The 27,668-nt window shown below is 38.5% G+C and overlaps 1 protein-coding gene across 1 annotated transcript; it reads right to left on the bottom strand.

Annotated features, from left to right (window-relative positions):
* On the bottom strand, window positions 1-27,668 carry LOC110156777 (vesicular inhibitory amino acid transporter-like). Its single transcript, XM_055149771.1, has 8 exons — window positions 27,565-27,668; window positions 25,633-25,999; window positions 13,953-14,089; window positions 12,802-12,916; window positions 12,524-12,726; window positions 11,102-11,339; window positions 9,380-9,531; window positions 1-328 (listed from the first exon to the last, which is right to left on the bottom strand). Exons 1-8 carry the CDS (start codon window positions 27,666-27,668, stop codon window positions 1-3), a joined length of 1,644 nt encoding a protein of 547 aa, XP_055005746.1.

The raw sequence follows: 27,668 nt of genomic DNA, 5'->3' as shown, positions 1-27,668 counted from the left end.
TTACATCCCGGCCTGCAGCAGCCTCTTCACCGCGCAGAACACCCCAGAGGCGCTACACAGCACCCCGAGGCCCAGCACGCACCCGTCGGTCAGTCTGCCCCGTGTGGTCAGCCCGTGCCACTGCAGCCGGAGGTGGAAGACGCAGGGGAGGACCAGGGTCATGGCGGCTCCGGTCACGCTGCCCGTAAGCCCCATGAGGAGGGAGAATCTGGGCAGGAGCAGAGCCAGGAGCAGGGAGGAGAGGAGGAGGGAGCAGCGGAGGAGGAGGACGGGGAGAGGGGGGAGGAGGCTGCCTGGTTTGAGGTGGGGAGTGGTGTCTGAGAAGAGAGAGAAAAGAAATAGAAATCGTTCAGAGCGAATGTTAGGTCATTTTTTTAAATACTAAAAGTTGCAAACATTTTTTAATCTATTCATTTAAGGTGCATTGTGTCCATGGAGATGTTATTGCTTTGTCTGGAATGTTTCACAATATGGCATGAAACCTTTCTATCTTCACGGAGACCAAACCAGACCAAGTGACAGGTCGGATCTGCGAAGAGGCAACACCGCTCAGTCCGAATACTTGTTTTTCGAGGTATTTTTGAGCTATAAAACCACCTGTAATTAAATAAATTTAAGGTAAAATACAGTGGAACTTTCCAGGCAAAGCAGTGACCAGAGGTGTGTGACTTGAGTCAGACTTGAGTCATTATTTTTAGGACTTGAGCCTTGACTTGATAAAAAGACTGAGACTTGGGACTCAACTTGGACTTGAAGGTCAGTGACTCGGACTTGAGCCCTGTGATTGAAGAAGACTTGACGCTTTCCTTAAAAAAATATGTTTTTTGAAAACACTTTTCTCTTTTCAGTTGATAAATGCAATGTTTAATGTTACAGTAACAAACTGAAACATGTCCCTCCCACTTCTGTTTGTTACTTTGGATGGAACTGAAGTACTGTGATGTGGTATCCTCAAATGTACTACAGTAATATACAGTACAAGAAAGTACAATACAGTAAAACAGAGGGAACTACAAAGAACATGATCCATCATGACAAAATATCTGTTATTATGCACTTTTAAATCTGAATTTCTCTGTAATGATTCACACAAAAATCTTGTCAAAAAATTGCATTTCTGCTACTCTTATATGAATAATTATACATAAAAATATGATTATATGAATATGAAGTACAGTTTAGTTTAAAAATCATATAAATTGCAAAAATCTAAGCTATATTTGGGGCTTTGCTTTAAAAACTTGAAATGACTTGAAGCTCAAAGCAGACGACTTGGACTTGACTTAGACTTATGGGCCAGTGACTCGAGACTCTACTTGGACTTGCCTGTATTTGACTTGGGACTTGACTTGGACCTGAGGTCAAAGACCTGAGACTTACTTGAGACTTGTAAAACAACGACTTGATCCTACCTCTGGCAGTGACACATCCATAGAAACGCAGGTGACAGACTCCCAACCAAAAAGTTACACAGTGCAACTTAAGATCAATATAGCATGAGCTGAACCACAAACCAGTTGTTAAAGGGACAGTCCAGAATTTTGGACATAGGACCTCATTTCCTAGTGAGCCAGAGTGATGGAGACGTGTGGAGACACTTTTTAAAATATTCCATCCAGTCCTTGTATTTGCAGAGGTCACTGGTGCTAGACTAGTGCATGTCAATGGCCATAGTTATCCTGCCACTAAAAACATCTTACCCACTCCACAAAACACCTGAAACAAAACTCGGACTCACTGCAGTACTTCAGATCACTACTAAAAACTCACCTGTCCCCCCATGATTCCCCCCTTTTCTACAGTGTCACTTTTTATTTGTTTCTAAAGCATCTTTGAGTGTCCAAAAAAGCGCTATACAGTATAAGTCAGATGTATTACTATCATTTTTATTATTAAAACAATTATAACACCAGACTGTCGATGTAAATGTCTGTGTTGATAGAATAATTTTAGAAGTTAAACCAACCTTGCATTTGAAGGATTTATGTCTGAGCAGCAGCAGTGAGTTGTACTTCATGATAGAAAGTTCGACAGCTGCGGAGTGATATATGAGAAAATAGTCCCTCAACATGTGATGATTCATGCGATGCAAGGTTAGTTTTATTTCAAACATTATTCTATCAACACAGACATTCACATCGATAGTCTGGCGTAATAATTGTTTTGCTTTGGGTGTTTTGTGGAGTGGGCACCAGTGACCTCTGCAAATACAAGGACTGGATGGAATATTTTAAAAAGTGTCTCCACACGTCTCCAACACTTTGGCTCACTAGGAAATGAGGTCCTATGTCCAAAATTCCTGTACTGTCCCTTTAAGTTCAATTACAATTACCCAGCACCAGGTGACATGAACTCTCAAGTCATTGTAATAGTAACTGTTAGGGATGGGCATGATTAATCGATGACTTGTACAAGAATTCAATGCTTTCTGTTCCGGTTGGGACAAGTGTGAGTCCATGTGCACAGTGTACAAAGCAGCACATATGTCTCGGTGTCCAGTGGGAAAACGTTTTGCCAGGTGAGAGTCGCGCAATGTCGATGACGAGGCCCCACCTCCCTCCCCCCGTACGGTGTCCTGGTTTTGACAAACGCAAATCTGGTCACACTAACCTGTATTCCACTGAATCATGTCTTTTAATCCAACAGAAGTTGAACCACATCAGCGACACAAGAGCTGTAGTTTTATCTTCGCTTAGTTTCTGCAAATTAGCGATGCGGTTTTAAGTTTCGTTTCTGTGAGAGTTGCGCAAAATTGCGTTAAACTCATTATAATCTCAAACGGGCTGATGTGGCTCTAGAGTCGTTACGGTTTATATGTCGTAAAGTTGAATTTATATATGCAGGTTAGTAGTGCAGACAGTAATAATAATGATGATCATTTTAATATAAACACGTTAATGATTAATCGATAATCAATCGTTAATTCTTCCAACGATCGATTAAGAAAATTTCATCGAATGCCCGTCCCTAGTAACTGTATAGTCAGTGCTTCCATTGTAGGGAGTATTACACCTCCGACAACTTAAATCACGATTATGAAGACAGAGCTGGCAGTGTGGGGCAGGTACAGCACAGAAATGCAGTTTCAGTTTAACATACAAACATAGATCAACAACAGCAAAAACAACTTGTGTCTCGTTTGTGTCTTGTTGTGAAAGAAATCAAAAGATTTTAGTTAAAAAAACAAAACAAAAAAACAACATTGTTCCAAGATATAAGTCAAGGTTTTAATTCCTTGTACGTATGTAACAGTTGCTCTCTTTTGTCATTGAGCCGTCAGATCAGCAGCCCAGTCCACTGCTGCCTGTACAGAAGAGCATAAATAAAAACGCCATTACTGTGATTAATTACTCCACTATGAAGCAATTTATATTTAATTTTTGCAGCTCCACGCCATTTTAACGACACACGAGCAGACAGGGTTAAGAAATACTACTGAGGGGACGTGGCAGATAGAGGAAGAACTAAGAGTCTCTGAAATACAGGGTCAGCTGGTGAAGGTTAAAAACATGCCAGAAACATTTTACGGTTTTCAGCTGACACACAGTGACGGTGTTTTAATTCCAAATAAAGAGTTATGTGTTTTGGTTTGAAATATATTTGTACATATTGATCATTTTTCTCCTGTTTTGTAGAGTGTCATTGGACAAGGTAAAAATGTCCTTAAAAGTCTTATGTTGCACAAAACCTGACTCTTGTGAGCTTTAAGAAATTTCAAAAATGCTGTTACCTCCTCAGAAATCATAAATGGAGTTGTGTTTTGCTTCACATGTTTGACTAATCCTTTATTCTGTCTACATCTCCAAAGCTCAAAATGCTCTGCTCCACCTTGTGATGTCATTTTGTGGTGAAGAGTTAACAGCTACCTTTTACCTTGTGCTCAGTAGAGATTGGTAAATCCAGAGCCGAAATGATCCATATTACTCTAATGAAGCTGTACAGAGTTTAATAAGACAGTGGAGCCACATGACATCACGAGGTGGAACAGTGTTTTCCAATGGGGAGAAGAATTTGTTTTGTTTCGGATGAGGAAACAACATTATAACATCAGAAAATAGCGAAATATCCTTCCATCCATTATTTTCCGCTTATCCGGGGCAAAAATTTTCCCCCATATTGTATTATTTGAAAATAAATAAATAAATACATACATTTTTTACCTTTAACCTGTGAAACCATCTAGCCTAAAGCACTAGACACAGAATGACGTATGATGTATGCAGTGTTGGGGAGTAACAGATTACATGTACTGGAGTTACGTAATCAGAGTACAAGTATTCAGTACAAGTACTGTATTCAGTTACAGTTACAGTTTCAGTGAGTGGTAATCGGATTACAGTTACTTTGTTGAAATAAATGGATTATACAACGGTATTTTCCTGTTTTCATATTTTGGGCTAAACCAGGACTAAACCCAGGACTAAACCAGGACTAAACCCAGGACTAAACCAGGATTAAAATCAAGACTAAAACCAGGTCTAAAACCAGGACTAAACCCAGGACTAAACCAGGACTAAAATCAGGACTAAAACCAGGACTAAAATCAAGACTAAAACCAGGTCTAAAACCAGGACTAAACCCAGGACTAAACCAGGACTAAACCAGTACTAAAACCAGGACTAAAGCAGGATTAAAATCAAGACTAAAACCAGGTCTAAAACCAGGACTAAACCAGGACTAAACCAGGACTAAAATCAGGACTAAAACCAGGACTAAAATCAAGACTAAAACCAGGTCTAAAACCAGGACTAAACCCAGGACTAAACCAGGACTAAACCAGTACTAAAACCAGGACTAAAGCAGGATTAAAATCAGGACTAAAACCAGGACTAAAACCAGAAATAAAACCAGAACTAAACCAGGACTAAACCAAGACAAAAAACAGGACTAAACCAGGACTAAAACAGGACTAAAATCAGGACTAAATCAGGACTAAAACCAGAACTAAACCAGGACTAAAACCAGAACTAAACCAGGACTAAAACCAGGACTAAATCCAGGACTAAAACCAGGACTAAAACCAGGACAATATCAAGTAATCCAAAGTATTCAGATTACGTTACTCACTTTAAGTAACTTAATGGATTACGTTACAAACTACATTTTGAGGTATGTAATCTGTAATCTGTAGGGGAATACATTTTTAAAGTCACCTTCCCAACACTGGTTGTATGTGTTTACAGTCAATATAAGATCTAAGACTCTGACTCATGTGTGGACAGTGGATACAGTGGTGGTTTTCTGTTGCCTCGTATGACTGATGTAATATGATACATGTTAATTATGGAGACAAGATACTTTAAAGGACCCCAATTACTCTCTTCTCTCAAACAGAAAACACTCTGTTAAACCTTGTGATGGCAGTGCTCCACTGTGTTTTTAAACTCCACACACCTTCATTAGAATCATTTGGATCATTTCAGACCTGGCATTGTCAATCTAGCTACTAAACAAAAGGTAAAATTTAGATATTGATTTGAAAACTACCACTACATGACATCACAAGGTAGAACAGAGCATTTTGTGCTTTGAAAATTACTCAAACATGTGTGAATGATACAAAACACAACATATTGTTCATGCAGGTAAGGAAGGTGAAATTTTCTTGAAGAAACTAAAACAAAACACCCAAAAACAGATGGCTACTGATTTTCATTACATGAGTAGAGGAAGTGTGTTTGTATTCTCTCAGAAACCCTTGGCTCTTCAAGTAATAGAATATTTTATATTTAGATACAGACAATGTGAAGTGGTCTGATTTTTTTTTACCAAGAAATAAAATAATAAAGTAACTTGCGTCATAGTTTTGTTTTTTCTTTTCTTTTCACACAAACAACCTAAAACCTGAGTTAGCAGGTTCAAATGGTTTCATGAAAGCAAATAATGTCATATGCCCTATAGATTTTAGTATTACATCCTTTTGTTATGTTTTTCTAAAGGTACTGCAGCATGTTATTAACTATCGACCATTGTTTTCCAAAGACTGGTTCGAGACCCTCAGGTCACGATCTAACCAGGCTGGCGCCACCTGGTGCCTCCACTCAGTTTCATTTCTCTCCAGCGACTAGGTCAGGAATCAAAATAGAAGAGACGGTTCTCAAAAACCCTGGAAGTGCAAGTTCAGGCACCAGCCAATCAGCAAAGATCCATACATTCTGTGTTGGCAATAAGAATGTTTGGTGAATTTTATCAAGGGGAAAGAAGTTATTGCCCTTCTTCCTACAAGATTTGGGAAAAGCTCAATATACCAGTTAGCCCCATTAGCGGCGCATTACATACGTCATGACCAAATGGCAGCGATTGGTTAAATGATAGAAAGTACCCACCTACAGTCGAGCGAACGAATTCTAAAACTGCGAGATCAGACGGTTTCTACGAAGTGAAACTGGCTGATCAATCAGGCTCATCACGATCTGCATGTAGGTCTGCAATATGCTGTTCTGACACTGATATATGTGTTGCGCTTTTCTCCTGGACTGGAACGCGCTACAAAAACACAGACAGGCCCAACTATCTCATTAGAAATGTTAAGACATATTTTGTATAATTTCTAATTTTTTTTGTAATTATTTTATTGACTATTTTGTTCCAATATTGCTGGTTCAGTTGAATATTGAAAAGAAAAAGAAATAAGGTACGTTTAATGTCCAAATTTATTGCTGGTTCAATGACTGTATTTCATTGTTTAAAACTTGAGTAATACTAATTCTTCAGAGAGACACGATCACTCAGTCAACAATAAAATATCCTTATTAATGTTCAGTAATGGTCAAATCCACCTTTACTTTGTGATTTATGAATAATATCTATTGACTATTGTCTCAAAGGTTTGTCACTTTTAAAGCATGGGTCCCCAGAAACACTGTTATAGACAAACCACATCCCATCAAATGTTGTAATATCATCTTCAACTCATCAATATTGACTCATAGAGCGCTAAATGAGAGATAATAGCTTCTAGTTTATAATAGGTGGTGACCCGGTTAGTAATCCTCAGTTTTACATAAATAACCACTCCGCTCACTTCAGGGCACTGTCAAAAGAGCAAATGTCAAAAGTTCACTGCTCGTGTTTGTGACTGGAGATTACCATGGGACTCCTCTAAACAGATTCATGCTACAGGCCAAGATTTCTGCTTTACTCCTGAGAGAACGATAGAAAAAGGGAGAGAGAGAGTGAAAGCAACAGTGTGTAAATGAACGAGAGTCCCCCAAGCACAACGATCTGAATATTAGTCATCTTATTTGTGTGGATGAGTGGGTTAGGGCTATTTTGCCTTGAGAATATACATAAATGTTTTGGTAATTGCAGTATTAGTAGTGTTTTGTAACAATGATCAAACGTGACTGTTGTTTTATTATATTTTGGATGCAATTTGGACAAAACCTCGAACCAATATAACTGGAGAAATAGGTGTATGGTAGCAGAACACTGATTCATTCTTTGGCCATTGGGACCATCCTCTTAACATGTGACTGTAATATTGTCTGACACACTGTAATACTTAAATGTTCTATATTACCTATGTTATACAATTGATTCTTGTGAGGTTTAAGATGTGTTATAATGTTGTTACCTCCTCAAAAACATCAACGTTTTGTTTTGTTTCACTCACACATGTTTAAGTAACCCTGCATTATTGATGAAATGATCCAAATGATTCTAGTGAAGGTGTACGGAGTTTAAAAACACAGTGGAGCACATCTTGTATTACCACATGACATCACAAGGTGGAACAAGTGTTTTCAGTCTGAGCGAAGAACTGAGCCTAAATATGCAGGGTTTGTGTGTTAAACAAATAAAACAAAACTGTAGGTATGAGCCATGATGAGGAAACAACATTATTACATAGATCGGAAAATGACTTAATGAATCATTGTCCTGATCCCTAAACCGAACCCTGGTCAGTCTACATTACTTTGAAAAAGTAATTAGTTATAGTTACAAATTACTTCTCCCAAAAAGTAAGTTTGTAACTGAGTTACTCCACTATAAAAGTAACTAGTTACTGTGGAAAGTAACTATTGCATTACTTTTGTTTTGTTTAGTTTTAAGGATGCACTCACACTAGGTCTTTTGAACTGTGCAGTGCACAAGCACGATTGCTGTGGGTTCTATGTTCTGCACTCACACTTGCACAACCGAACCAGGCCACGCTGATGATGCCATCACACTGCACTTTTTATTTACATGTCGCACAGTAAAACTCACGCTTTAGCGAAGAAATAAGTCCAGCAGCAGAAAAAGTAATTAGTTAGATTACTCATTATTGAAAAAATTAACGCTGTTAGTAACGGTCCTGATATAGAAAAAGACATGGTTGAGGATCAAGTAATCACTCTGCTGTGCTATACCAGCTCTACCCTGCCAGCTCAGCCCTAGTTATCTTGGCCTTCATCATCAGAGGTATAATACTCCCTACAATAGAAACATAGCCAGGCAGAATATACAAACATTTAAACATCTCCTGTTAGAACTGCTAGAACTGCAGTCTTGTGCCTCATCTTACAACTGTCGAACTACTTACATTTAATCTACCACTGTACTGAGTTAAATGGTGGAATATTTCTTGACTAGTTGCATCATTAAACTCAATTTAATTCTTAAATGTTCCACTCCCATTTAAGATATAAAACTGCAGTGTGGTTTATGAAAACATTTCTTGTTTTGGCAATACATTTAAAATAATTAACAAACCTTTTTTGGAAACTTTTTTCATTATGTCTCACAAAAATGCTTATGATTCAGCCTCGGTGCTACAGAGAAAGTTATTTAACACTTTTATTTTTGTTTTTGTATGTGTTAAAGTAGTGTTTCTCAAATTCTCAAATTGTTGTTTGTGCTTGGAGAGTTTTACAGTTTGTGGATTTGCTTAAAGCTGCACTAACTTCTGTGGTGGAGGGTCCGCTGCTTGCTTGTTTCTATGGAGTGATTTCTTTGCATGGAATGTCCCACAGTAGGGCATTAAACAGGTCTCCCTTCCATTTGTTCAATTACATGTGTTTTATAGCTCAAAAATAACTTAAAAAGCATGAATTCTTATATATTAATTCTTACATAATGCAGACTTGCTTCTCCATAGATCTGACCATTAACCTGTTTCAATCATGATTACTAAGTTTATTTCCATACTGTGGAATAAAACAGTAATATCTTCAGGGAGATCAGTGGAGACCCTACAACAGAAACGTTACACAGTGCATCTTTAATTTAGAGTTCATTTTGTCCACTTTTAGACCTTACACCTGGAATAGTCCTGTTATATACTTACTTTTAGATCTGTTGGGACGCTTAAAACCAAAACTCTTCTTTGGTAGTACTGAGAAAAGTTAAAGTAATTCTAATAGTGATTTTGGACACAGGTGTACCTTTGAGTATCCATGTTTGAAGTATCTCGGCCGCAGAGTAGAAGGGCAGGGGGAAGGAGAGCAGAGCCTTGGCCAGCAGACACGAGTTGACCAATGGGCGGAGCACGGGGGTCAGGTTGTCTGTGATAACCTCACTGGTATCACAGCCCCAGGTCAAAACGCACTGAGGAGAGAAGCAACAACAGCCAATCCGAGCCGTCACAAGAATCAATCAATCATCCTCATCCGGCCTGCTCATTACAGACGGAACAGTGAACCCGGAGTCAAAGTCCCGCCCACACTCGTGACCTCAACGGTGAAGTCGATAAAAGAAAACAAGCAGGTCAAGAGGCTGAAAACAACTTATATACTAAGAGAAGACCAGGTGCTTTTGCAAGACTTTAAAATAATCTGGAACCAAATACAATCTCCACCCAGTGCTTCCACTCAATTTCATTTCTCTCCAGCAGCTAGGTCAGGAATCAAAATATAAAAGATGGTTCGCAAAAACCCTGGAAGTGCAATTTCGGGCACCAGCCAATCAGGGAAGAGCCCTGTGTTCAGTGTTGTCAACGATTCCCGAGGTCGAGGATTTAAAGCCAGAACAAAGAGAATGTTTGGTGAATTTTATCAAGGGGAAAAACATTATTGCCCTTCTTCCTATGGGATTTGGGAAAACCTTAATATACCAGTTAGCTCTGTTAGTGGCGCATTACATATGTCCCGACCAAATAGCAACGATTGGTTAAATGATAAAAAGTACCTCCTGCCTACTGTCGAGCGAATGAATTCTAACACTGCGAGGTCAGACGGTTTCTACGAAGTGAAACCGTCAGATAACACAATACGTTTTAGACCTCATCCAAATTTATACCCACGGCACGCTCTGAGGTCCGAGGGCCAGTTCCAGCTCTTGGTGCCTAAGACCAGACTTAAAACCAGGGGGGACAGGGCCTTCTCTGTGGTCGGCCCTAAGCTCTAGAACGATCTGCCCCTCCACGTCCGAACAGCCCCCACAGTGGAGAGTTTTAAGTCTCGTCTTGAGACCCACTTTTATTCTCTGGCTTTTAACACCGTGTGAGTTGTGGGGTCCTCTATGTCTTTTATTTATTTTTAATGTATTTTATTGGTTTTCTTTATTTATTGCTATTCTATGATGTTGCTCTTATTTTATTTGACTGGTTTTATTATTTCAAGACTAGTATGATTAAATCTGAGCTTTAATATACTCATTTTATTATTGTTAAGTATTTTGCAGCACTTTGAAAACTGTTTGTTTGTGAAATGTGCTATATGAATAAAGTGGATTAGACTGGATTGGAAACGGGCTGTTGAATCAGGCTAATAATGATTGACAGGTGGATTAACCAATCAGAGATAAGCACGGTCTGTTTGTGTTAAAACAAACATAGCGGCTTACAAGAAAACTACAAGAGAACTAAAAAAAAACAAAAAACAAACACTGCTTATTTCTATTTCTATCTAACGTGATGCTATAAACGTTTGCAAATATCAAGTATAGAAGACAATCTGAACTTTTTAAAAATCCAGTTGACAGAAAGTGCTTCCCTTGGCACGCTTTTCACAAAATGGCACATTTCTATCAGTCTGTCCTAAAGCAGATGTGGCAACAAATCTACGTTAACAATTACATTTTTCAGTCAGACCATCTAAAAAATAAGAAAAAGAAACATCTCATTATAGGTCTAATTTAGTTCGGTATCAAAATAAGAATTCCTTTAACATAACCTTACCAGAAGAGCGAACAGAGTCTTCATCACGCATGCAGCTCCGTGAGTCCAGCCCAGCATGGTGTTAAACTGACCCCTGTCCTCCATACTGCCCTCTAGTGACGGGAGGAAGATCTGCGACGTGTAGGAGAAGATGATGACGCCCACAGACACCAGGAAATCCTCTGGGTCCACAGACAGAGACAGAGAGGACCAGTGCCAGGAGCGGGCTCGGCTCAGGCAGTACAGCATCACCAGCAGGCTACGGGGAGAAATAAACACTCACACACACAACATTTTTATGCTTCGGAATGTGGGTGAAATGTCTTGACCTTCGGGGGCGGGTATACATCCTGAACAAGCACACAGGCGCACAGACCTCGGCTCCTTCGGCCTGTTTTCATAGATTACACGAAGAAATATGATCACAATTATCATGTTGGTCCAGCCTTCAGCCACGTTCCTGGATTCAAATACGACCCATCACTTATTACGGGGAAACTGAAGAGAAAAGAAAAGCTGTAGCTGACATAAAGGTGCTCTAACCTTCACTTCTCCGTCTGATAAAGCTGTTCTAAAGCTGTGTTAATGGTCAATAAATCTATACTAATGAAGTAACGCAGGATTTGTGACAGGTACAAACTAGTTAAACCGATTTAAATCTGACGTTCTCTTTTCATGGTTTATAAATCAGGTAAAAAGCTATTATTGTCAGTCTGCTACATTTGCCTCACAACCAATCACCTGCAGGTAGTTCATAGAAATGCTCGCTTAGTCCCACTGTCATAACAATCCATCTACGACTGTCCTCTGCTTCATCTCCACTGAAGCAGAAGAACCATCAGCCTCCTCAAGAACAGAAAGAAAACCACTTAAATGAAATTAAGACCGACATCACACCCATTATGCAGGCGAAAAACACCAGGTCCAATTCTGATAATGACCAACCAACTACTATATCTAGAATCTAAGAGCCACTGTGGATTAAACCTACACTTCCCCATGATTCATCCAGCGTCTTCCTCCACTGTACTGCTTGTTTACTCATTGCCACCGGCGCCAGAAACCAAAGTATTGTTTGCGAATACTCCAAATTAGACGTTCATTCATGTTGGTGATTTCATGTTGGTTTTTTTTTCTTCCTCCTTCCATTTAACACCACACTGCAGCCCGGTAGAGTATACAAAAAAATAGGCTAATGAAATTTAAGACCATTGTGAAAAAAATAAGACTTGGGCAACTAAATTTAAGACTTTTTAAGGCCTTAATTTAGGAGCATGAAATTTAAGATCTTTTTAAGACTTTTAAAACCCTGCGGCAAACCTTTGTAAGATGTTAACTCAGACCGTGGTGTTTTGTTGCCCTTTATGACACTCCTTGCACGTGACTAAATGTAATCTCCCCTTGTCGTTTTAGAATTAATGTTGTAGATGATGTAACAGTAACCTGATGAGGATATGGGCCAGGGTGCAGAGCAGGCTGAGGGTGGACACGGGGCGCAGGTCCGTGAGCAGGAGGCAGGGCATCAGGAACAACAGCCCCAGCAGAGAGCAGCCCAGTCTGGGTACAGCCAACCCAGAGAGACTGTCACTGAGCAGAGAGGTGGAGACCACCAGGTACAGCGTGCAGGTCATGAGCAGCTCGATCAGCTACGGAAACAGATATGATCAAAGTAAGAAACAGGAACTAGAAGTGAAATACTGAGATGCTTATATAAGTGTAACCTGAGCCACATTGACCAGAGCTCCTCCCAGTGCAGGACAGTGAGGACACAGACCTCTGCAGCACGTCTCTGCTATGTCCTGATAACTGTGACGCACTCGCACCCTTGGACCTCCACTGGAAAATACAACAACAAAAATCTGAATTTTTGGTTTTGGTAGACAACACAGACACAAAAACATAACATGTTTGGCTTACAAACATTATTAAATGCTAATGTAAAATGTAAGTTATTTCAGAAACACGGATCTAAATAACATCAGGACCGACCGTTTCAGATTTACAACTCGCTCTTACACCAGAACTAAATGTCAACAAACCAGAACTGCACTACAAACAAGACTAAACCAAATCTGAACAAGGACTAAACCTGTTCTAAAATACCCCTAATCTAGTTCCACATTTAAAGCAACACTGTGTAACTTTCTGGAAATGGCACATCCCTTGCATGATTCCACAGAAATAGAAAGTTAAAACCAGACTCTGGAACATTCTTCATGGAGATAGATACATTTTATGCCATACTACGGAATTTTATTAGCCAGGCTGGCGCCACCTAGTGCCTCTACTCAATTTCATTTCTCTCCAGCGACAAGGTCAGGAATCAAAATACACTAGACAGTTTGCAAGAACCACGGAAGTGCGAGTTTGGGCACCAGCCAATCAGCGAAGAGCCATACATTCTGATTTGGCAACCATTCCCGAGATCAAGGATTTAAACTTGGAACAAAGAGAATGTTTGATGAATTTTATCAAGGGGAAAGACGTTATTGCTCTTCTTTCTACAGGATTTGGGAAAAGCTTCATATACCAATTAGCCTCGTTAGCGGCGCAATGACCAATTTGCAGCGATTGGTTAAATTTTAAGTACCCACCTATCATCAAGTGAACAAATCCTAATGCTGCGAGGTCAGACGGTCGTGGACCTCGCAGCATTAGGATGAATCAGGCTAGAATTTTATAGTCAAAGGAACAACATTTTCTAGGGGACAAACATGAGGAGTCAGGTTTTTGGATATGCAAGTCTGCTCCCAGGATGCTTTTTTTCTCATTTTGTCTATTTTTGTCAAAGAAATTGTGTGGTGCATCAGTTAAATTACAACAAACGATAAAATAATAGTAGCAATTTGAAATGTACACATGAAATTCTCACCAGTGTCCCTCTTCATACAGACACGAGACCAGGATCCTCCCGGTGTAGTTACAAACCCAGGCCGACAGCACCAGCAACAGCAGCCCCATGTACCCAGAATGCACCAGGGCAAAGGGAAGGTCCAGTACAAAGATGCCCTGCACACAAACACCCATCAACCTACTTCTACAGCTGTGGTCATAACACTACAAAATGCATTCTTTTCTGGGGCATTCAGAGCACAGAAATTGACTGGAAATGGAATAAAATGGCGTCCAAATTGAGTTCCCTGGATGATTGTTGTGACTTGTTTGAGAAGTAATAGCTGGAGACAGAGTGGAATTTAAACACAGAGGAAGAGACTCTGGGACTATGAAAAAATGGTATTTGGTGTAAAAGGAAGATTTGAGTTGGTGCCAGAAATGCACGGCAAAAGGTGCAATATTTATAGACTTTTTTGAGTGAATTGGTTTTCTTGTCAAAATTATACATGCATGTTTGAGTAATTTCACTGGTATACTTGATTTTGTAGCAATCCAAGAAGTTCCTCAGTATTTTGAAAATCCATACTCACTGCCAGCTCATTCCTTGTTAACTTGGCATATGTCATCAGAGGTATAATACTCCCTACAACAGAAGCAATGGAAGACTAGAGTGCACTAGACTGGAAAGGTCAACACTATCACAGTGTCTGGGTGCTGAGTCTGTTTACAGTTTATTTACACCACCAGCAATTCATTTCTTCACTCCACAATGCACCAGCAGCTCCTCCACATGTTACTTGAATTTTTAATACTGATATATCATTCTTAAAGGGAACAGTATTTCTGTAGTCCTCAAGGCTGGCCTCAAGACCGCTTTTTTACAGTCTTGGTCTCGTCTCGGACTCTAGAGCATTTGGACTCGGTCTTGTCTTGGTCTTGATAGCGCTTGGTCTCAGTCTTGTCATGATTTTGATGGCACTTGGACTCAGTCTTGCCTCGGTCTTGATAGCGATCGGACTCTGTCTTATCTCGGTCTTGTCTCGGACTCGATGTCTGACACTCAGCAAGTGTGATCATATTTCACTAAGGCCTGTAAATGTGCAGAGGCTGCTAAATATCACTGCAAAACCTGTAAGATAACTATAAATTTAATGAACTTGGATTAAAGAACAGGCCCCCAAAGTGTGTGAGTAAGTGTAGTATGGTTTGCTTGGTTTATTTTAAGCCTGTTTGCCTGTTGCTTTATCCTCCATCCACTGTATGGCAGTATGATGCCCTCCTTAACATATTTAAGGGCCAAGAAGGCAGCCACAAGTGCCGCTGATAGGGGGCAAAGCATTTTAACTACATTGTTTGTATTGTGAAATATCTGGCTGATACTGGTAAGCCAATAAAGGACTAAGAATGTATTGGTGGATTTATATTACAAGCGTGTCAGACCAACTTTAAATCAGTAGCCAGGGGGCCAGCAGCATAGGCTCATTGGCTGCTACACCTAAATTAACATTAATCAGATCAAATGGACATAGATTTATAAAAACATTGATATATGTGTACTAAAATAACAGTAAAATACAAATAAATGTAGGAAATGACAAAGATGGTCTTGTCTTGGTCTCAACTCTCAGAGATCTTGGTCTTGTCCTCGTCTCGGGACCCTGTGGTCTCAGACTGGTCTTGGTCTCGATTAGTGCGGTCTTGTCTACAACACTAGGGAACAGATTTTGATTTAAAATTTTATGAGCATGACCTATCGGTGTTCCCAGACATGAGGTAGACCTGTTTAAATCAACAGAGATGCAGTATGATCTGTTCCATTTTTTCTGTTTTGAAAGCTCAGATCATCTGGAAGTAGGGTCAGTATTTAAACACAATAAAGTTTTAAATGAAAACTGCACAGTGTAACTTTTCTGGGGAATGGTCACTTTACTGGTTTGTCTGCAGCAATGTTATGGCTTTGCCTGCGTGTAACTAAACAGGTGGTGGTGTATCAAAACTGGCAGATGAATTTAGCAATCTTTTCTATTTGCGAGCTCAGATCAGAGATGACGACTACAGCCACTTTGATTTGGCTCTGGTGTTTTGGATGTAGGAGCAGGGAGAGACGTACCACAGAGGATTGACGCTCGCTAAGATAAAAACACACACTTTTAAGTCACTAGTCGCTAAGTGCAGTCTGTTAGGCATATGCTCGTGCTTTTTGATGTAGAAATGAAACTAGCGGGGATCAAAAGGGTATCAAATCCAAGTATCCAGCCCCCCTCAGGACATTTCGTCTCCCGTAGTCACTGCTGCGTTCTGTCTGTGATCCTGCCAGCTAATTCCACGTTGGCTAAACCTGAACTAGCTTCTAACTGAAGGATTATAAATAAAAAAGCTGGCCGTTAAAAAGGCAGATAGGGATTTGATACGGCATTTTGTAACTGTGCGTAAGCTTTATTTGTAAGTGATTATAATGATGTAAGACACAGGTGTCAAACATAAGGCCCGGGGGCCAGATCCGGCCCTCCAAAACCTTTAATGTGGCCCTTGGGTGATTTTCTACTAAAATATTTTAATTCTATTTTCTATTAAAATCTTGTTAATTTTCTGTGGTGTTTATCACAGCAGCGTCTCCAGCGTCTCAGTACGTGGCCCCTCCCACCAGAGCAGCACAAATGAAGACTTGTCTCTTTCCAAACGCTCTTAAAGGACGATCGTTTTGACTCTTGACCGTGACACCCTCATCAGAAAAATGTCAAACATGAGAAAGTGGAGCCGAGTGCAGGATTTTACAAGAAAAACTGACTTATTCCTGTTTGCAAACAAGTTCATGTTAAAACATTGTGTTGAAATGGAATTTTTCTTAAAGTTTCAGGTTGTTCATAATATTATAATATTATAATAAGAAACAGTTCATCAATTAAAAAAGATTTCTGTAATAGATTTGCATTTCTCTGCACAAATATTTGAACTTATTGTTATTTTGGGGGGTTTATATGCCATGAGTTTTCTGATCCGGCCCCTTTGGGATTAAAGTAGGTTGGATATGGCCCCCGGAACAAAATTAGTTTGACACCCCTGATGTAAGATAAAAAAATATGATACTGTTTTCTGATTTGTATTAAAGTTTACGTTTAGACTTTTAAATTTTTTTGTGAAATTAGATTTTTTTTGTGAGGTCGTTCATATTTCCAGTTAAATGCAACTTGTATGTGATCTCCAGTGTGAACTTTAAAAGCCTCAAAAGTGTCTCACATGTGCGCTGGAGACCTTAACATGGACGTGAGCATTGAGCACCTGGAGATTTTAAAGTTGCTGTCGTACCGGAGCCAGAACATGAACAGCTTATTTGTTTTAAGGAGGAGATTGAGAAGGATGAGGTTTTTGACCGTTTTGTGGGGCAGTGGCAGCAACGTCAGTAGAAAGGAACATGTGGGTGCAGTGTCGCAGCCAAGAGCGGTGGGATTGCTGCATTCTTCACTACTTCACCGACACGGAATTCAGACACAATTTTCGTATGACAAGAAGCACGTTTGTGTACATTTGTGACGTGTAGGTGGGATGAATGTGACCTGGCTGTTCAGACTGAAGTCACATGTCAAAAGATCGGATATGTATCGGTTTTAAACACAAATCCAAGTGGCCTGGGTCGCATTTGAAAAAATCGGATCTGTGTCATTCAGACTGTTATTAAAAGATCAGACACGGGTCACATAGGGGCAAAAAAATCTGATTTGTGGCTGCGCTCTGTATGTAGTCATAATGTTGTTTCATCATCACAAACATACTTGGAGTTGTTTTTGTTTAACACACAAACCCTGCATATTTAGGCTGATTTCTTCTCTTAAACCGAAAACACTCTGTTCCGCCCTGTAATGTCATGTGGTAATATCGGAAGAGCTCAATCTGTGTATCATTTGTTCATTCCTTTTTTAATATAAAACCAAAAATAAGAAAACAAAAAAACAACAATTTTCTTCACTATTTGTCTCCAAAACCAAACTGAAAAAGCAGATAACGATTCATTTTTTTTTTTTTTTTTTTTTTTTTTTTTTTTTTCAGTTTTTGCATACAGGCTGAATCGGGACTGAATGAGGACTAAACCAGGACTAAACCATTTTCAGTCCTGGTCTCTGTTCTGCTCTGGTCCCGGTCTCAGTCCCAATCCTGGTCTCAATCCTGGTCTCAATCCTGGTGTCAGTCCTGGTGTCAGTCCTGGTGTCAGTCCTGGTCTCGGTCTGGTCCTGGACCTGGTTTAGTTCTGTTTTAGTCCTGGTTTTGGTTCAGTCCGCCGTTTAAGTCACGGAAATGGGAAACAGCCATTATCTGTTTTTTTCCATTATTCATTTAAACACAAAATCGAAAAGTGAACAAACGAATTGTTAGCGTTTTTTCCATTTTCGTTGCTTTTTTCATTTTCTCACTTTTGGTTTTATATTGAAAAAGGAATGAATGAATGATACACGGATTTTAAACTCCACACACTTCACACTTGAATCATTTGGATGATTTCAGCCCTGGAATTGCCAAACTCTACTGAACAAACAGGTAAAAGGTAGATCTTAACTTGGAAACTTCATGACATCACAAGGTGGACCAGAACATTTTGAGGTTTGGAGATGTAGACAGACTAATAACAAAGAGTTACTCAAACATGTGAATGAAACAAAACACAACTCCAGGTCTGTTTTTGAGGAGGTAACAACATTATTACATGACATCAATTTATTTTAATATAGGACCTTTAAGTGTCATTTTGTGATGTTTTCGTTTTAAAGTTAATGTCATATTTCCATATTTTGATCAGAGTTAAACCTTAAAATGCTTTGGGCAACATGTTTTTTTGAAGAGCTTTGACATTCTAATCTTAAATATTGGCTCAGATATAATATAAAACTTTCTGTATTTACCATAAAAACAGACACATATAGCTTTGCACGCCTCATTTTTCAGGTTAACTTCTTCATAATATTCCCATGTTATGAGTTTCAAGCAGAGGAGTTGCTTTTGATATTTCTGGCAGCAATTCACTGTCTAATAAAAAGTTGATTTAGTTGGCACACACTGGAGTAATATTGGCATCAACAAACCAAGTGAGAAAAATACACTTTTTTAGCCTTGATGCTAAGATGAAAACCACTGTTCTTCCTCTAACAGAAATAACATCCACGGGCTTATGGTGAAGAGAGACGGGTGAGACTTAGACACTCGAGTCAAGTCTGTGGGGTTTGGACAAAATGTCACACTATTTTAGAAACATACTTATTTTATTTTTTATTTTTTTTAATATTATTATTATTATTATTATTATTAATAATAATAATAATAATAATAATAATAATAATAATAATAATAATAATATAATAATAATAGATTTATTTTTGCTGAAGTCAAGTAAAAAATAATAGAACGGAGCTTCAAAAATAGTGACTCACAGATTGAATCCAAAATATCAATAAATCAATACAGACAAGGTACTGGAAAGAATCGATTCTTCTCATGCAAAACAAAAACTAAAAAGGATTTCTCTATGAAAATCATCAGTGTCTAATTTGAAACATTTTTTGAAAGGCATTTTTTATATTTTTGTTTATAGCATTGTTTTGTAGTTTCTGTCAACTTGCAGCTATATAGCCAATGTTTTTAAAAAGCACTAATAACTGTGCTTGTGGAAGATACACTCTACTTAGGGTGACCAGACGTACCTGTTTACCCGGGATAGTCCCAGTTTTGAGCCCTGTGTCCCCTGTCCCAGCAGATTTATACAAAACAAGTGATTTGTCCCAGTTTTATAAAAGAAATGTCTCAGGTGTCTCTATTTTTGACCAATTTGATCTAAACCAGGACTAAACTAAGACTATAGCAGGACTAAAACAGGATTATCAAAATTTTTGACCTATCAGATCCTTGCCAACAGTAAAGAGGAGCATTGATTGTCATTTGTTTTGCCAAAATTCAGCAATACATATTTGCCAAAGATCATAAAGCAAAAAAAAAAATGCAGCGTAAGAAGTCCTTCAGATTATGACTCACATGAGAATGCACAATCTTCCACGCTCTTTTCACATTTTTATTTATACCAAACATCCCAACCCGAGTGTGTCCCAGTTTAGAATTTTGAAAATCTGGTCACCCTAATCTCTGCTCAAATCCACAGAGATATTATTGTTTTGCCGGGAATGTTCCACAATATGGCATTCAGGCTCAGACTCTTTTTCACAGACAAAATTTCAAAACTTGGCCATAACTTTTTTATGACATAAAGTGAATTTTCCATGACTTTACGGCACCTACGTGTAGAATTGATCATACTTTTAGAGCTAAATATGAAATGTTAACCCTTTCCACTCACCTTATGGTTTGGTTTTATAGTTTTTAACATTCAGAAAACTGTCATTTATTGTCGTCACTTTTAAACAAAAGGTGCATACAATCAGAGATAATCATAACAGCCTAATGAGAACTTAACAGAATGCTGTAGTTGCGTGAAAGAGATACTAAAATTCTATGACTTTTCCAAAACTTTCATTAAATTAAAAACATTTCCATGACTTTTCCAGGCCTAGAAAATTACATTTTCAATTTCCATGACTTTTCCAGGATTTCCATGACTGTGGGAACCCTGGGCATTAAACAATCTTACATTTATTTGATTATGTTTTTTATGGCTACATACCTGTGTATACATAATAAAACATGTTCATGCTCTCCACAGATCTGACTCGCCCTAGTGGTGTCACCTGCTTGTTACCAGGGTTACAGGTTTATTGTCTTATTATGGAACATTCCAGGTGAAGCAACAACATATCCATACTGTAGATGCAAGCAGGTGCAGATCCTCCAAAAGAAAAGTTATGCTGCGTCACTTGAAGTCATTTACTCTTATAATCAAGGGCAGGTTTAATATAAGTGAGAGTTGGTTTCATTTTTCAGTTTGCAAAATGTACAGTTTGTGTCCATTGTCCTTCTAAGATGATTCTTTAGCAGATAACAGCGATGTAGAAGTTTGTAGCAGGTTTCCCTTTGTGGGTTGGTGATGAGATATTTGTGAGGTCATGTCCGTACATTTTTCCATGGAATATTGTCAGTAGAGTCCGGCTGTTAACAGCGCACGAGTAGGGCTCTGTTTGGGATGTGCACTTGTGGTGATAGTCGCTCTTTTTCCATGGTGACTCATTATAAGGCAAGTTTAACTGAAGATGAAGCCAAGTCAGTTCCTTTTGAAAAGTTTTTCAAAGTTTGGTGCACAGTAGAGCCCGACCGATATGGATTTTGCTGTGGCCGATATGAAACTGATATAATGGGAGTAGGAGCTGCCGATAGCCAATATAATCACCGATATATTTAGTGATGTAAAAATTTATTGTTATTCTGACTCTTTACATCATATTTACATACAGTAGATTGGCCTAATGGCATTTTTGCATCACATTCTAGCTACTATTGATGGGTATTCCAGTTTTTTTTTTTTTTTGGAGAACCGGCTCTCACTAAAGCAGCTGGCTCTTTCGGCTCCCAAGCGACTCTTGATTGTTTTGTTGCAAGCAGGACTAAACCAAAACTGAACCAGGACTGAAAAAGGACTAAACCAGGACTAAAACAGATTTAAACCATGTGTAAAACAGGACTAAACCAGAACTGAACCAGGTCTGAGTGTCGGGACTCGGTCTCTATCTCTCTCTCAAGACCAAGATTAGTCCTGCTTTATTCATTTTATGCTGAACTGCAGCCAAATATGCACTTTTTTTTTATCCTATGCACACGCATATTTCTGAAAGTTTCGTTTTCAGCCGCTGCTGCTGTCAAACTACGGGTCTACATGCGGCTTGAAGAGAAAAAGTGAGAAAAAGAAAAAACACGGCTCCCAATAAGAAGCAGGCTCCCGTTGTTTACTTCAAAGAGCCGGCTCTAAGAGCCGCTTCGATCGCGACCGACCCATAACTCCCAGCTAGTAAATAAACTACCGCTATTAGCCTTTAGCCATAAAAACGTGCGCACCGCGGTAATTAATTATATGCATAAATGTGGATCATTCACACGTCTGTTCACAGCTCATTTACATATCAATGCTGGTCCAGTAACAAATATACGGACAATACAGTCACTTTACAATAGACCAATAGAAAACAGCCTGTTTATGTGCGGGAGCTACAGCAGCTAATCGCTAACAGATAACCTAAACTAGCTTCAAAGTCGATGTATTTCCAACACTCACCGCTCACACAGGCTCCTCCTCACATCACAAGTCTGCACTAATAAAAGTCCTTTTAATCCAGACTCAAGACGATTGTTCGTAAAAAGAAAATAATCTCAGTGTTGCGCACGGCTGCGGGTGTAAACAAACACACGTGAGTGAAGTGACGTGACTCTGTGGTGTGTTCAGGGACAGTACGGACACAAATTACACCGCAAATAAATACTGATGCGGAGCCACATATTAGGACATTTATCTGTCTATAAATTGGATTAAATGAACATAATGTAGAGAGTCTAAGCTTTATAACGAGGTATAACATGCCCACGTGAAATATCGGCCCATATCAGCAAGCATATCGGCCGATAGCCGATATGTCTCCAGGTGCCCATATTGGCCGATAATATCGGCCAGCCGATATATCGGTCGGGCTCTAGTGCACAGTGTCTTCACTCACGCCTGCTCAAGCCGACATCTTCAGGTTCTGGCCCTGTCCTGCCACTTCCCCAGTTTAGGCTCCTGGCTCCACTAATGGCATCAATCTGTTGGAGCCAATGAAGCAGCGACAGGAGTAACCCTGTCATTATATCACTGAATACATCTCAGAACGTATAATAAACAAAATGTGAACTAAAATGTGTTCAGCTAATACAACTGAGTTTGGAAAAATATCGGAATAAATGTATATTTTTGTTTATTAAATGGCAAAAATTGGTAGGAACTATTTTGTCTTCTTTTTTTTTTTTTTGTCCAGAAATATTGGTTATGACATGTCCCCACCATCCCTATGCAAACCTACGCCCTTGTTTATAATTCAGCAGGCAACATGATTTTTCAACTTTCTTACTCCTTTTAAAATCTATAAATTAATTTTACCATACAAAAAAACATTTTCTCTGTCTAAAACCATGTTGCCTTGTGATTGCTTGTGTCTGATGATTAAAAAAAAGAAAGAAAAGACTAAAAAAAAACATAATTTGGACACTAAACAAAGACACAGTGCTCTCTGAAGACATGCCTGCTACGCTAACGCCGTGCATTAGCATAAGAAACAGTGGCGCAGGCTCCGGCTCAATCCCACTGTCAAACACGTATTTATGTACAGACAGTAGCACTAAATCAATGCCTGCTAATGATTAAATTGCGTTGTTTACATTTTTTCCCGCACAAACGTTTATGTAAATCAGTTCCCTGTGGATTCCGTTTAGCGTTAGCATGTCTTTCATTATGTCGTTGTATGCGCGGCTATTCATGTTAGCTACAAACAGAGAGTGAAAGGAGACAAGTTTTATTATTTATTATTTACGAAATAATCATCTTTTATCACCTCAAGGACATGTTCTGAACGACAAGTCTGCTTTTTATAGACTAAACACTTGATTTATGTGCAATTTTATTTTAAAGAATTGTGGAAATAGGTTGCTAACAATCAAAATGTTAGATATAGACTATAGACTATTATTAAAAGACAGTATTTCCCAAACTTTTTTCTAAAGACCCATATTTTAAAAGTCACAAACCTTCATGACCCAATAGACATTATTGGTAAATCACAAAATAAAGGTGGATTTGACCATTATTGAACATTAATGAGGATATTTTATTGTTGACTGAGTGATCGTGTCTCTCTGAACAATTAGTATTACTCAAGTTTTAAAAATATAAAAAAACAACAATAAAAGGATCCATAAATCCCCTATTTGGACATTAAATGTAGTTAAATTTTCTTTTCAACATTCAACTGAACCAGCAATATTGGAACAAAATAGTCACTAAAATCATTACAAAAAGATTAGAAATTACACAAAACATGTCTTAACATTTCAACATTTCTATTGAGATAGGTGGGTTTGTCTGTGTTTTTGTTTTGGAGTGCAGGAGGAGAGCGCAGCAGCAGATCAGGCGCAGGATTCAGTCTGTTTCTGTGCTTTGTCTTCATTTTTGTGAGCACAGAAAATCCCAATTCACACAAATATGTAGTAGTGAAAGGAATAACATAAGAATACTAGCACTACTGAGGATATTCTGATGAAATGTTTATCCAGAATGACGATAAAGTCACAGATCAGAACTGTATATCACAGACCTACATGCAGATCATGACAAGGCGACCCCAAAAAAATCTCTTGCGACCCACTTGAGGGTTGCAACCGGATTTTTGGGAAACAATGATATAGGGTGACCAGAATAAAAAAATAAAAAAAACTGGGACATTCTCATTTTTTTGGTGGTTGGTAAAAATGAAATTGTGAAATGAGTGCATAATTAAGGAAATTTGTTAGAGACCATTCATGACTAACATGTGAGTCAGAATAGTCACATTTTCTTGTTTTCTTGTCATTTTTAAGTGACTTTTCTGTAGTTTACCTAAACAGATGACAATGTATCCTTATCTTTATTGTTGGCAGGTCTCAAACTGGTCAAAAATAGGGACATCTGGGACATTTCTTGTATAAAACTTGGACAAATCACTGGTTTTGTATAAATTCGCTGGGACAGGGGACACAGGGTTCAAAACTGGGACTGTCCTCGGTAAATACGGACATTTGGTCACCTTAGGTTCAGCAGGTGTGGACAAAAAGAATCGCACTTCAGTTCTCAAGTAAGGTGACCAGATGTCCCTATTTACCTGGGACAGTCCCAGTTTTGAGCTCTGTGTCCCCTGTCCCAGCAAATTTATACAAAACCAGTGATTTTTCCCAGTTTTATACAAGAAATGTCCCAAGTGTCCCCAATTTGATACATGCCAACAGTAAAGAGAGGCATACATTGTCATTTGTTGAGCTAAAATACGGAAAATCTGCTTAAAAATGACTAAAACATAAAGAAAATGTGACTATACTGACTCACATGTTTGTCATGAATGGGCCAAGTGCAGATTCTCCTCCTTTCTTCTCCTTAATTACACACTCATTTCACAATTTTATTATTTCCAGCCAACTGAAACTGAGAGTGTCCCAGTTTTGGACTTTTTTGAAATTCTGTTCACCCTGTTGTCCAGGTGTTTGGCTCAAGGGCAAAACCTCAATATGCACAATGGGAATCTGACCCTCAACCAAAGGGTTAGGGGTGAACTTGTAGTAGCCTGAAGAGTATCGACTTTTTCACACCATTACTTTTAGATTTGCAATTGAACTATTATTGAATCATTCTTTAGTAAATAATGTTTTCATTTTTGGATTTTTAAAAATGACTATTACTGAATAAAAAGTAATAGTATGATTCAGATTAACTGAGACTATTCAGTTTTCATTTTTGTGATGGTTTTTTTTTTTTCCCAAGTTTTTCTATATACGATTACAGAATAGAATTATAATTAAATATGTTTTTTAAAGGTGCACTATGTAACATTTCTGGTGGGTGGACTTGTTTCTATGGAGATATTATTGCCTGGAATCTGACAAATCCATCTAGCATTTATTTCATTACAACCAGTTTTATTGCCAAAGCAGAAATACCGTAAAAACATAGATTCTTGTTATGAGTGGGATCACCTCAGGAAGAAAAGTTACACAGTGGAGCTTTACATATTTGTGCTTACCTGGATGGCGTTGGTCACGTTCCAGCCTGCCTCCCAAGCTGTTATGGTTGGAGATGGATTCAGAGTTGTTTTTACCGTTACTTGGTTCGTTTTACATCGGACTTGTTTAGAGGCAACTTCTTCTCCTTCTCCTCCGTCTTGAGCTCCTGTCTGTTCCACACTGACCGCTCTGTGGGCTCTGGCGTTGGTTTTGATCGCTCCGCTTGCGTTGTTTTGTACTTGGCAATTCTGAGCGGACCTTTTGGAGTGGCTGAAAGTCGAGGTAAAAGGTGCGTTGCTCAAGGGCAGCCTGGTGTCTTCGCTGTAAACTCGGCTCAGCTCGTCAGATTGAGTGAGAATGAGCGTTTCTTCACTGTCGGAAGTAAATCTAAAGAAATTAAAAGAAAAAATTGAAAAATTAAGAACAATTTTTACACTGAATATGCTTTTTTTTTAACGCAACTGCTCTAATGTCATGTGTACTGTTTGAATTTAGTTGTTTTTCTTAAATGTTATACTAGCAGTTCAGAATTTTTCTTTTTGTATAAATTTTTGAATTACATATAAAAAGATTTTGATTTTGAAATAGGGATGTAACGATCCAAATCTCATGGTACAATATTTTCACGATTTACATCTCACGGCAGAGGTGGGACCAAGTTGTCGTTTTGCAAGTTTCAAGTAAGTCTCAAGTCTTTGACCTCAAGTCCGAGTCAAGTCCGAAGTCAAATACAGGCAAGTTCAAGTCGAGTCTCGAATCACTGGTCCATAAGTCCAAGTCAAGTCCAAGTCGTCTGCTTTGAGCTTCAAGTCATTTAATCCAAAGTATTTTAGATTTTTGCAGTTTATATGAATTTTAAGATGAATAGTACTTAAAAAGTCACAGTATATTTATATATGAGTATTTATAAAGTATACAAGAGTTGTAAAAATGAATCTAGTTAATTTTTCCATTTTAACTGTCTTGACAAGATCTTAGTGTGAATCATTATGGTCAGAACAGAAAGAATTCAGATTTAAAAGTGCTTCTCAAATCTTCTCAAGTCATAGACCTCAAATCCACATCAAGTCCCAAGTCACTGACCTTCAAGTCCAAGTCGAGTCCCAAGTCTTAGTCCATTTTATCAAGTCAAGTCTCAAGTCCTACAATTAGTAACTCAAGTCTGACTCAAGTCCAAGTCACAACTTCCAAGTCCCCACCTCTGATATTTTGTGGAGGCAAAAAAAAAAAAATTGTGAATATGCTACTTATTCCTCTTAAAATGCCTTGACAAGACTTAATCCAAAGAAATAAGACTTAAAAGTGTTTAGAACTGTTATTTCTTCATGTAGTTTGCACCAAAACAGAGCAAAGGATCATGGTCTATGTAGTTCCCTCTGTTTTTTTAGCTATTGCTGCACCATAACAATGAATTTAAGCAAAGAAACTTGTAATTCGATATATTGTGATGATCCATGATGTTATTGAGAGACTTTTGACAATATGATATCGCAATATTTTGCATGTTGTTACACCCCTATTAGCCAATATCTTAATTTCCTTATGTAATATAATATTTAGTAGTTGTATTGTCATTTTGGAATTACTCATTTCTATACAACTAATGTATATACTTTAGTTTTATTTTTAGGTTTTACGACAGATGCTTTTCCCAAATCGCAACCCATACCAGAAACAAAACAAAACAAAACAAGAAAATAATGATATTCGAAGTAAGTAACATTTTAAATTGACACATAATGAGCTGAATACAGAAATACTAAATAAAAATGTCCTTAACTATCAATGGATTTCAGAATGATGAAAGATTAGGACTGTTGCCATAGCAATTAACAACGTAAAACAAAAAAATATATATCTGTTGACTTTGATGACTCTTTATTAACTATAGTATCAATTCAGTATTATTTTTAGCCTACTTTATCACAACAAATACACAAAATATTTCGTACCTTGCTGTCCAGTTAAAGTGCAGCCTCCTCGTGGCCCAGCTCCACGGTGACCCAGGAGAACCCCAGGGCTGCCCCGACCCCCGTGCCCAGTGAAGAGAGCTCAT

Source organism: Boleophthalmus pectinirostris, unplaced genomic scaffold (genome assembly GCF_026225935.1).
Source record: "Boleophthalmus pectinirostris isolate CB_2022bp ecotype Guang Dong unplaced genomic scaffold, ASM2622593v1 HiC_scaffold_13, whole genome shotgun sequence".
NCBI lineage: Eukaryota > Metazoa > Chordata > Actinopteri > Gobiiformes > Gobiidae > Boleophthalmus > Boleophthalmus pectinirostris.
Note: the sequence above shows the minus strand (reverse complement) of the source record. Positions and strands in the feature narration are given on the sequence as shown.

Coding starts and splice junctions, on each gene's coding strand:
- LOC110156777 (XM_055149771.1), bottom strand. CDS start 27,668: ATGAGCTCTCTTCACTGGGCACGGGGGTCGGGGCAGCCCTGGGGTTCT. Junction 12,917..13,952: donor CTGTATGAAGAGGGACACTG/GTGAGAATTTCA, acceptor TGTATTTTCCAG/TGGAGGTCCAAGGGTGCGAG. Junction 11,340..12,523: donor CTGGCCCATATCCTCATCAG/GTTACTGTTACA, acceptor TTCTCCCCGTAG/CCTGCTGGTGATGCTGTACT.